Source organism: Adiantum capillus-veneris, chromosome 4, assembly GCF_014529385.1.
Source record: "Adiantum capillus-veneris isolate H3 chromosome 4, ASM1452938v2, whole genome shotgun sequence".
NCBI classification, from domain to species: Eukaryota; Viridiplantae; Streptophyta; class Polypodiopsida; order Polypodiales; family Pteridaceae; genus Adiantum; species Adiantum capillus-veneris.
Window position 1 is genome coordinate 97715832 of NC_140934.1, and position 12195 is coordinate 97728026.

Here is a 12195-nt window from a genome sequence, read left to right on the forward strand (position 1 = left end):
AAGCACCGAGCCATGTCAATTTAGAAGTGTATGCCAAAGAACAATCTAGAAGCAAATAAACTAAGCAAGATAGTTTAGAAATGGGTCCCAAAGCTTCATCAGCCACCAAAGTAATGATCAACCTCTCAATAGATTGATCAAGCAAAAAAGGTTGGTTGTTCGCCACAGACTATCAAAGAACGAGAACAACTGTTTCATTATCTTTTCAAGACAATTAATCAGCAAGAAGCCTCAACATTGGAAACCCTTGAGCAATCCACCCAAGATCCTCCTCTTGCACAACATAATTTTTGTAAGAGTGATCTTTCACATTTACTCATGTAATCCAGCTTGTTCCAAGTATAGGTAATCATTTTTCCACACTTGGACCACTTGTATCTGTCTCATGAAAGTTCGTCCCAGAATTATTCTGTAGTTCAATTTCTTTCCAAAATCTAAATAAAAAATGTATGTTGATAGTCAATCCCACACAAAATGACTCACATTTTCTAACAATCTCATTGGTTGTTAGATGTTTCCATCTATAAATTGCAACTTCATTCTTGTTTGCCTAATTGTTGATCTTCTCTAGGCTTCCCAAGCTTCTTTTGTTTTTATGTCAATGCTTGCCCCACATGCTGCCCCACTGTCTAGTACAACCATGGTTTTTACATCATTAAATTTTCTTTTGTTTCCCTCGTAATAATCTCCCACATTGTTCATAGGAACAAACTTAACATGTTTACTTCGGATTATTTTAAGCGTAACTCTTTGTATTTTTCTTTCATTAATCTTGTTATTCCCACTTTCTCTAAAGTGCTCTGCATATCTTTCCTTAGATATGGTTTGATCTTCAATAACTCACCCAATGTTATGATGCATTGATTAGGTGTTGACATGCACAACTTTAGGTTATCCACGTCTAAATTTTTATTTTACCAATTTAGCTTTGTGGTCTTGCATAAAACCTCCACATCTTTTATCAAATTCTCTTCTATTTCATCTACAGTGCATTGAGATACACTAACATTGAACTTTTCTTCATCTTCGCTTTGACAATCATACAACCAGGTTGGCATTTCCTCCTTGTAGCCAACACTTTTGATGTGATTCAATATCTTTTTGTTGCAAAACATATACACTAATTTTTCTACTATGTCTGCTAATAGTCTGTTGCGAATAGTGCTGTGAACATACTTGTACATACTAGAGTTTCTCTCTGAACTTGAGTTTGCTACACATTGTGCGAGTACTTTCATTGCAAGGGGACGCAAGGAAGAGTATTACTGACATGCGTATCCTATAAAAATGAGCACTCTTTGTCATTTCAAGATAAATCTCACAACCTGATGTACTGTATCAATTATTTTGGTGAACCATGTGGTTTCTTAGTGTACGAATCTTTCAGCACCAAGTTTAAGCTGTGCGTATTACAACCATTGAAAAAAATGTGTGGAAGCACTTCTTTATTAATTTACTGGCGTTTTTACAATTCTTTGCGTTGTCCATGACTACTTGAACGACATGTTCATCACCAATTTCTTGAGGAATCCCAAAATCCGAGCCAATAAAAGCGAGCAAACCATAAACCGAGCAAAACTAACAATATTTTTTGATATCCTTGTGCAATATATTAGTTGCAATGCAAAATTACGCAAACCATAAACTTTTCTTTGATATCTTTGCAATACAAATTTTTTGATATCCTTGTGCAATATATTGATTGTAATACAAAATTATACAAACCATTTTTTTTTTGATATCCTTGTAATACAAAATTACGCGTGGGCAGACATGTTATGGTTGTAACTGTTTGATAGTAATATAAGGAGGTACCGGATGAGAGAGAGGCACACTTGGTTTGGTCGTGAAGGCAGAGTAGACAACACATCACAGTATCTTGGATTTTTGTTGGTTAGAGATACTCCCTACCCAGTTTCTTAACCTATAAAAATAATTTTAAATTGTTCTATCTCTAACACATGCCAAAAACCTTCCATCAACATTGAAATCAACCAAAAAGGTGTATTGCATCTACATATCAAAATGGAGTGTGCAACAAAAAAAATACTGCCGCACTGGAATATTTGGGGCAAAACTTAATAGCCATAAGCACATATCACCGAAAAAACTAATGTTATAAAACCACAACAAGGTCCACAAGCCTTTAAGTCTGCATCAGCACCCGTGACCCTCCAAGTGCTTGGACTAACTCCAATTTCATTAAAGCCGCTTGATGCATGAACTCATGAGCATGAGGGTCAAGGCCAAGTACTTGCAGAAATATGAAGTAAATGTGCTTACATGGCATATACATAAGGCGCTTGCTTTCTCGGTTTTGAAAATCCTCGCAAGTACATCTAGGAAAATCTGACATTGTCACAGAGTACGTCACTCCCTTTGCACTTGACCCTACAGTATTAACATAGAAAACATGTGTTTCATTGCAAACCACAATGACCTCTCGCACCAACTCTGATTCCATGGTTCTACCCACTTCAATCTTGCCATGAAACTCCTTTGTTAATCGTGATCTCCATTTCACAATCTTTCCATCTCTAAATTTGGGACGGATGCTGCTAGCAACTCTTTGGTTCAATGGAACTGTTTCATGCATTCTTGATGCTGATGTAACTCCTGCTTGCAAAACAAAACCATTGGCTTGCAGTTGCGTTACCTCTTGAGGTTGCAAATTTGTGCCCTCTGCGACCACCCAAACACTGGGAGCTGGACCTGGTGACCCTTCGACTATGCTGTGAACCTTCCAGGTGTGCATGTTATTGGAATTACAAAACCAAATGAACCCTTCCACAAGGCCTCCCAATTGTGAACCAGATGGAGGATATTTCCTGCGACCCCAAAAACAAGGAGCTGGCACCCCTATTTTGGCATCCGTTGAACATGCATTAATGGACCGCCCACATCGATCTCCATCTTTTGACACTACACCAAAATTTTGCCCAGAATCTGTTCTCCTTATTGCCCAAACTGACTTTGCTACATTTACTTCGGGATATGGGACATCCTTTGAAGCTTTTTTTTTTGGTGTTGAAGCCCACCAATTGAAGTTGTCATTGTAACATACTCTGGCCTGTGGCTATCCTCCTCCAAGACAATATTTGCATCAGCAAAAATTGGCCTCTTTTTTCTAATACTCTTCTCTTGGAGTATATTTCTATTCATTTCTGGACTATTGACACCCATTTCATGCATTGATGAATGTGTGAGGTCAACTAGTTTCTTTCCAGCTACCGCGGAAGCAGATGAAGGTCGGTTCATGAAACGATCTGCCAAATCTTTAATGCCGGGACCGGTGGAACTCCCAACACCTTTCAAATAGGCATTATATTTCACACTTTGAAGCACAGCTAAAGCCATATCTGCACATGCTGCCTCATACAAACTTATGTGATCCTTGTAACCAACCGAGGCATGCATACTAGCATGTTTTGACTCAGAAGAGTTTGTGTTAGGAACAAAGATACCTGCAGCATCTTGTGATACAAATCTTTCCCCCCAATGAGGCACTCGTACTTCCCACCAAGCCAACCATGTCTCCAATGAAGAAATCTCCCCTTCAATGGCCATTCTTGTTTTCCAAAATCTTATAAGGTCTCCCTTACAATGCTCAGCCGCATTCTCTGTAGGTGCAGTTCTCCACTTGCGACACAAAATCTTGTGCTCCTCTTGAAATGCTGGACGGATGCACTTGACAGTATGTCGAACCATACTTTGCTGCCAATGAAACAAACATGATCTCTCTTTGTCTGGAGTCTCTCTTTGTCTGGAGTAGACTTCTTTGCTCCCCAAAAATAAACAGTACGCATAGCAATCCAATTGGCATTGGCTTCATCTACCATAAATCCCCTAAACTCTGGCTTATCAAAACCTTGTTGCTTAACCACATTGTTCAGCATCTTCCAAAATTCAATCTGAGCATATTTATTTTCCACGCTAAACTCAGCAGTTGCAATGGTGAGCAGCTCTCGCACGTAAGGGTCATAGACATGCGCTGACATAGTCGGCCATCCTTGAACACGGTGAACATGATCAAAGTGCACCCACATTTTCTCCAAATTCCCTCCAGGACGCATGCGATTCACCAAATCAACTCCACTACCCGGTCCCTTAATTGACATTTTAAATACATGAGGTTGTACTTTATCACCCAATTGGCCTGGGAAAAGGATACTATGGATAAAAGGATATCTGCACTTGCTTTTCAAGTCAAGCACTGCCTCAAGACCTTTTGAAGTGATATTCTTTGATCTCTTTGCAGACTCCAAACTTCGTTCGACCCTCCTTTTATTTGACAGGGGAGTCATACTGTCAAGGAATTCAGCAAATTCCAAATCTTCAATCATAGCACTTGCAGTTGAACCTGCTCCAATAAGCTTTTCCATGATAAGATCATTAGTGGTGGCCCGCTCCAATTGTTTCGCAGTCACCAAAGGGTCCCGACTTGCTCGCTCAAGCAACATTTCATCTATGTGACTTTCGACCATCCGAGTCCTCCCTTCTGCACATGGATGATTATGTTCTCCAAGATGCAAAGCACACCTAGTACAATTATGCTTATCTCTAGGCAAACAATAGTAAATTACTGCAGGACATGTAGATACACATTCGGTAATTTGTCCACAATGAGTGCATACCAGTGTGCCATATTGAGAAGAGATCAATCCTTTAGGGCTGGATTTAACAAGCTGACCTCGCCATTGAGACTCATTGAACATATTTGAGCGCAAATAAAATGGACAATCAATGTTGATGCAGCGCAAATGCCCAGAGCATCTACTAAATCTGACAATGCAATTAAAACTATCACTGCTACAAGTGACATACTTTGTCCACATGTGACTATCATGTCTTTGCTCCATACCACTCATACCTGAAGAATTACCAGATGGTGGTAATTCAAAAGCAATATACCGATCATAATGAGCTGGTAGCTCATCAGTACAGACCACTTTCTTGGCTTGATGAAGGGCAATATATAAATTGCTTTGCAATGGCATGCACTTAATCATGTCAATAACACTCGCATTGATCTCAGAGAGAGGTACTTTCTTGTCTTTCGTGTCTTGAGAAACTCTGCCAATGCCAGCATCAATCTGATCCTCACTTCTCATATCCACCTTGTAGAACTGGTGTTGTTCATGATCAAGCATAAAAGTTTGCTCACCATCTGATGATATAGTAGCTTCTACCTTGACTTGCGGGCCAGATAATGTTAGTGGACGAAGATAGAAATTAGCATCACGAAGCTCAAAATGTTCTTGCAAAGAAGCAACTGTCAAAGAATAAATTCTGGTATCAAACATAAGCACTAGCTTCTGTCCACGCCCTGGACCAAAAACTGTAATGCATCTCCCCATGGGTAAATGGTGTGTTTAGTAGAAGGTAAGAATAGCACAGTTGTGATTGATACAGCGGGTGTAAATAGAATAGATTGATATCCTTAAAATTCTATCCATAAGCACAAGCCGCCAGGAGTATTACACATTTGTGTTCCCACGAACAACAATTATTGTTTTATAAAATATATATTAGAAATAAAAATTCACTATATAATATAGCCAAAACATGAAATATAACGTGCTCAAAAAACGAGCCTGCTTTTAGTGTTAAAACACTAAGGAAGAACCTGTTTTAGTTTTAAAAACACTAAAAAAACAAACCTGCTTTTAATTTTCAAAACACTAAAAAACGACCCTGTTTTTAGTTCTTTGAGTTTTACGATTTTCAGTCAATCAAGCTTATTAATGACAACCGAACTTCACCTACTCAATTAAATACCCCATGCACAATATCTCATGCCGAAGTTAAGGGCGTTTACACTACTGAGTGTTTTTGGTGTATTAAATTCTAAGACACTCAAATTTCAAAAATTCCCAAAAAGCCCTAATATTTTGTCACAAATTCCTAAAATTCCCTTTAAGTTTTTCAAAATTCCCAAAGTACCCCTTGTCGTGAGATCAAATTTCTTGAAAGGCAAAAAAAATTGTAGCTTTTCATAAGAAGACTGATTGTCTATCAGTACGAGTAATTGCTTCTTTATTTTTTAGTTATAATTACCCTTTTTGCATGGTAATTTGTGACAAATTACATGCTAAGTATTTAAAAGCGGAGTCATGGTTTCATACTTAAACAAGCTCGAAAAAAACCTAGATATAGTATAATCCCACCTACAAATTTTGAAGTTTACCTTTAAATTTTATATTTGAAGGTGAAAAAACCTTTCAAGTTTTAAAAAAACTAGTGTAATTTGGTGATTTCACCTTCAAATTTTATCAGTTTACCTCCGTTGTTTCACATATGTAGGTTTGCAGGCAACTCCACGCCATCATTAACTATGGTCATTAGCTATAGGCGGGCAACATGCGGGCAACTCCATGCAATATAATTATTACCTCTTGAGAGAGAGAGAGAGAGAGAGAGAGAGAGAGAGAGAGAGAGAGAGAGAGAGAGAGAGAGAGAGAGAGAGAGAGAGAGAGAGAGAACGATCTAATTTGCAAGGGGCCATGTAGGTCCCTAGTGTATTTTTTTAATGCTATTCATAGTGCTAAGCGTCAAAGGTCTGTTTCTAATATCTAGTGCTAGCTATCTCTCATCTGTATCTGCGCTATCTCAGAAACCTGCAACTGCTGCGTTTTTTCAGCCCTTCACGCCTCTTTGCTTTCACCTTCCTCGCCTCACATCTCTTCCCTGTGCAGCCTTTATGCAACTCTGCTACGACCTTGCTCGCAACCAAGGGCCTTCCTTGCGCCCATAGGAGGCTTTCTTCCTTGCGATAATTCCCTGCTGAAAATCGAATCAGTTAATCTCTCTAGCCAAGCCGGTTTAGAGAAGCCGCCTTCACAACTCGAATCAAGCTCGGAGCTTGGAGAAGGGAGAAGGAGTCTAACTTGACCATGGGGAGAAGGGAGTCTACCTCGGCCCGAAAACCTCCTGCCAGGTAGTTTTTTTTTTCAATGTTTTAAGGTTATGTTTGTAAGGCTTATGTTTTAATTAAAATGAGAAGCCTTCTGTAACTGTAACTCTTCAAAACTTTCTGTAACTGTAATGCTCTCTGTAAAGCTCAAGAGAGATGTTGGAGGGGTAGTGTACCCACTGCACACACACACACACACACACACACACACACACACACACAGAGAGAGAGAGAGAGAGAGAGAGAGAGAGAGAGAGAGAGAGACCTTCTCGCCAGTGTATTGGAGAATCATGGCGGAAACTCAAACCCAAGTGCTTGTGTTGGGCTAAGTTGCCATGGCTCTGCCTGGACTTCTGTGTAGCTTCCTTATCATTTTGATTCAAAGCCTAAACTACCTGTAGCCATCCACGCCAGCGTGGATGGCTAGAAGGAGTTTTGAATGTGAAAATCTACCTGTTTATAAGCTCTCTCTGAGAATCTTCAGAGCTGCATAGCTTCTCTTAAAACTACTTGAAGCCGTCTACGCCAACGTGGATGGCTAGAAGTAGTTTCTTGTGACATGATTTAGGTGTAGTGATTCATTGTTGCATTGAATTTAATCATGTTTTATTAAGCTAAGTAAGCTCAGTCGAGCTATCCACGCCAACATGGATGTCTAGAGGGAATTTCTTGAGATAAATTTTTTGATTGATCATGCTTTTTTTAAATTTGTTAGCTCCCCTCTTACAATCCATAAGATAAAGTTTTGATTTTTTGAATTGCCTCTAGGCATCCGCGTCGGCATGGACGCCTAGAGGGAATTTTTGTGAAGTAATTAAATTGTTTTTGGTTTTGTTTTGCAAGTCCTTCAATTCGTGGACGAGGTCGCAGAGGGAGACGGCTTTCTTCAACTCAAGCTTCTAGTATCTTAGAGAGCACTGATCAAATCAGTGCAGTCTCTGTCACAGATATGACAGATGGTTTGGAGACACAGGAGGAGGAGATGCAAAGTCAGGACTTGGGGCTTGGATCCATAAATGAAGTTGATGAATCTCTTGCCCCACAAGAGGCATGTTTTCAAATAGTGCCTTATGTCGTAAGAGATGAAGTAGTAGTAGAGACTGAGACAGGGGAAGAGCACAAACTTTACATGCATAGAGGACAAGATATTCTTCAATGTACTCGCATGTTCAGTTGTTTTGACTGTCCACCAATTCCTTTATGTCGATTGATCCCTTATGCAAGGGTGAGAGGCTTACGAGATGATGTTAGTGGATTGAAAGCTGCTTTTGCAAAGGAGGGTTACATGTAAGAAAAAAGGAGCTTTTATTGTTTCAGTTTGGAATTGCAAGAAGGAGGAAGCTTATGTGACAGGTATTTCATTTCTCTGCTTTGGTCTTTCCTACTCTCTATTTCTCATAAATAGTAGTTGAGTGTGCTTTTCTGCCTATGATTATCTTTTTTGCAGAGGACCTTCTTTCTTCATGGGACCCAATATGGGTCGATATACATAAAGAGTTTGAAATTGAGCTTTCTAAAAGACCAAACCTTCAAGTTCTCTCTAATAAAATGTTCTATGTTTGGGAGGGTAATCATAGAACGGTTGCTTGGATGGCTGCTATTAAAGAGATATTCTCCGTTGATCGAGAGAAACATTGTAGTGTGCTTTGTACAGTTATTGATCCTACTCGAGTGCCAGAGATAGCTCTGCTTAGTAGCTTTCAAAGAATGAATTTGTAAGCTTCATGACTTTCTATATATTTTAGTAGAAAATTTCTATGTTGTGTTTCTGACTTTGTATATATTGTATATGACCTTGGAATAGCATGAATACACATGCCCTTGTAGTCACGCATCTTAGGGATGAGCTTGTCAACTGCTCTCACATTTGTATAGCAGATCATGAAGCCTATGTAACAGGGCTTCTAGAAAAAGATCAAAAGTTGATTTCTACAGTCCGTAAGAAATACTCGAAGGGTGTGGAGCCTTGGTATCCACTTACTCGTCGATACTTGGAAAAGCTCTTATACGATGTGAGTGTCTTTGGCTTGCTTTTTTGGAACGATCTTATATTTTCTTTTTGAGAAAATTACATATGTTCAATTGTGTATTGAAGGATAAAATATCCAAGTAATTGAGCCAAAGAGTATGTGCTTGTTTTTTGCAAATTATTTATTTTTAAGTATGTGTTGAAGGTTCAAATGTCCAAGGAATTGAGCCAAAGAATAGAGCAAGCTAGGCAGACAATGACAAATGAAGAACTAATAAAAGAGGAGGAGAAAATATTGAATGATTTAGCACTCAAATATGGAGAGCGCGTTGGGAAGGTGGTTGAATTATTTTTGTTTGGGGTGTTTTGCACATAGTGTAATAGCCGTTTAAACTTGGTTTTCTATTCGTTCCTCAAAAATTGCAGTTGCTAAATATTGTTGATCCGAATCTTGGACCCGATTGGATGGTTCGAGTTCTTGCACTCAAATGGGGTCCTGATAGTTGGGCTACGCTTGAGAAACTAAACTTGTTTGCTATGCATGATGCTCCTGTCCTGAGCAAACTGTTATGGGTTTCCTTGCTTGAGGCAGATAAGATTACTAGATCCTCTTATGGTTTAAAGAAAGGAGATCATGTGTATCGCATGTGAGTAAAGTTTCTATTGACTTTCAAGAATCTTTGATTGATGTAGAGTTGCTAGTTTTTGTGATTATTTTAGTTTTTTCTCAACTTCCTTGTTATGTAGTTGGATTAGGAGAGAGGGCCTTCTACAAAGGATTTTTTATAGGTCCACAAAGTTTGTGGAGGACTTGAGCAACATTGCTGGTGGTATTTTGTTGCCTCATGATTGCTCTCTTGCCTCTTACTTTGAGGAGATCAAGTTTGAAGCACGACCCTATCTTTATCCTTTGGAGACCTCTCTTGAAGCTAAGACAAAAGATGTTGACAAGCAAGCTATGAAGAAAGTGGACACGGTACGCATGGCATCTCAGCGGCTAGCCTACAGGTCAAGCTCATCATACTTTTATTTCAAGCTTTTCATAATTACGAAGTGTGTAGTCATGTTATTTTGTTTTAAATTTCTATTATTCTTGGTTGGAAAAGGCTTTCTATCAGGGATTCCATTCTTAGCTAAGTAGTAGGCACAACTATCTACTGGGGAAGGATGCATGTACTCCCCTTCCATGCATAAGCTCACTACTTGGGAGATGGAGGCATGTCCATGGTGGATATACATGGCTTCTGGGCATGTATTGGCGAGAGAGAGAGAGAGCTTCACGATACTATGAGAGTTGGTGGCACATCAGTCGATGTGCCTCTCCCTCTTAGAGTGGACAAGGTGATATCCGGTAAATGGTTACTCAAAATAGCCTCAAACATAATTTTTCTAAGAGCTTTAAATTCTCTTTTTCCTAAAGTTATTTGTTATACATACCGGTAATATTGTGTTTCTTTGCTTTTTTCAAGCTACAAATACTTCTCGCAAGGGAAAGGAGGTGATTGTTGAGACTAGGGTGGATGCAAACATGGAGGGAGAGCATGGTGAGCTTTCACTTGTGATGCAATTGTTTGTTTCATTCATTTATTGGAGTTAAGTCACTTCGTACTGCCTCTTGTATCGCAGTACCTCTTGGGGAGATTGTTGCAAAGAAAACCATTTCTTTTGTCTACATCGTTGATACTCCCTTGTCTTCTCTGTCCTAATTGCCTGACTCACGATGCATGGCCATTTCTGGGGACTACATAGCCATTGCTGCTAATTTTAGGGCCGGTGTTCGACATCCAGCATGGATTCGTGTTCATGAGCACATGGGATGTGCACACCTCGATGGGACCTTGTGCATGCGTGGTGGGAGAACAGTCGCATGGGCTGCTGATTTCATTTTTTTGGATCTTCCCTGTGGTGGTTCCCCATTAGCCTCCCCTATTGTACCCCTTTGGGATGTTTGTAGCGAGGATCATGTTCGTGCAAGCATGCAGCTTGCATATTCGAGTTTGTCAGACTCAGGGTGGTTGTTGATCATGGTCTCTATGGTAGGTTTTTGCTTCATTCATAATTTTATACAATACTTGTTGAGTTTTGTTGTGTGTTTTTTATTATGACTTTTGAACCCTCTTGCAGGAGATACCATTGGCTGGGTTGAGAGATTTTGTCGTGCATCAGAGATGGCTATTCATCGTCGCATTGTGGTCCTCCATCATGGAGCTTATGGTTACGGTAATAGCTTTGGTGGTCGGATTGAGGTAATGCTCTTCTACATATTAACTTGTTTGTTTCTTATTTTGGTGTGTTATTATTATTGTGATTGCCCTCTAATTGTCTATGTGGTGGTGTAGTGTCATTGTTCTCTCTTACTTATGGTGCATAGGGTTGGCATGCAACCACCTTTCTTTGTGGTTGAGAGCACTCCACTATTCAATCGGCTTGGCATGTAGCCTTTGGATTCTTACATGATGCACCATCTTCCAGAGTCTTCTCTAGCCATATCATCATTAGGGGAGCCATGGCGTGGTGGCTTGCAACGAAGTCACTCTTTTATTGCATGTTTTTTGGAGCTTCTTTGTAGGCCTAGAGGTCTTTGTTTGGAGTTGGGATGTGGTACAGCGCCCGTATTGGCAGCATGCTTAGGCACAGGGCAGGTGTGTGCAGCAGTCGACATTGATGACACTTTGATTTCAAATTATGTGTAGCCATTATTTCGCCCTAAAAAGCGAAGCAAAGAGGGAGCCTCCACCTCTCTTGATGTTGATGATGTGGGTGACATGCCTTTGCGTGTCAACCCCTTTGATGACTAGTGAGAGTCCACCTTACACTTCATTTCCCCCACCTATTTTATGTTTCCATCATACGTTTATGCTATTTTGTCACTTTTTTGTATCATTGTTTAGTATTTGAAAATTATGGATAATGATTCAAACAACAATTTGAGATTTCTTGTGCTTTTAGGATGTAGATTTTGTATTGCTTGCATGCGGATTGTGAGACTTATCTTTTTCTTTTTGTATGGAAGTGTGTTGCCAGTTTATGCTGAGGGGATTGCAAAAACCATGGCTGCTGATATACGATACGATTTTGACACCCACAAGAAGTGTCAGAGACGCAATGTCTTTATTGATGACGAGTGTGACTCTTCATAGTCACGAGATAGAACCATAGCATTTCTTGTTGTCATTAGAGTGCAGAGGCACGACATGCTGTTCTCTATATTCCACTAAATATTCCACTTGTTATCTTACAAATCTAAAGAAATCTCTCTTTTTTTTGTATAAGATTTGGCAATTCTCTCTTAGTACAGTTTTAGAAACTTTGT

General features: G+C 39.6%; 1 protein-coding gene across 1 annotated transcript; it reads left to right on the forward strand.

Annotated features, from left to right (window-relative positions):
- The first annotated feature begins 10169 nt into the window (after positions 1 to 10169).
- On the forward strand, positions 10170 to 11320 carry LOC147459662 (uncharacterized). Its single transcript, XM_086511621.1, has 4 exons — positions 10170 to 10233; positions 10352 to 10426; positions 11007 to 11128; positions 11222 to 11320. The coding sequence occupies exons 1-4, from the start codon at positions 10170 to 10172 to the stop codon at positions 11318 to 11320; spliced, it is 360 nt and encodes a 119-aa protein (XP_086367747.1).
- The last annotated feature ends 875 nt before the right edge of the window (positions 11321 to 12195 follow it).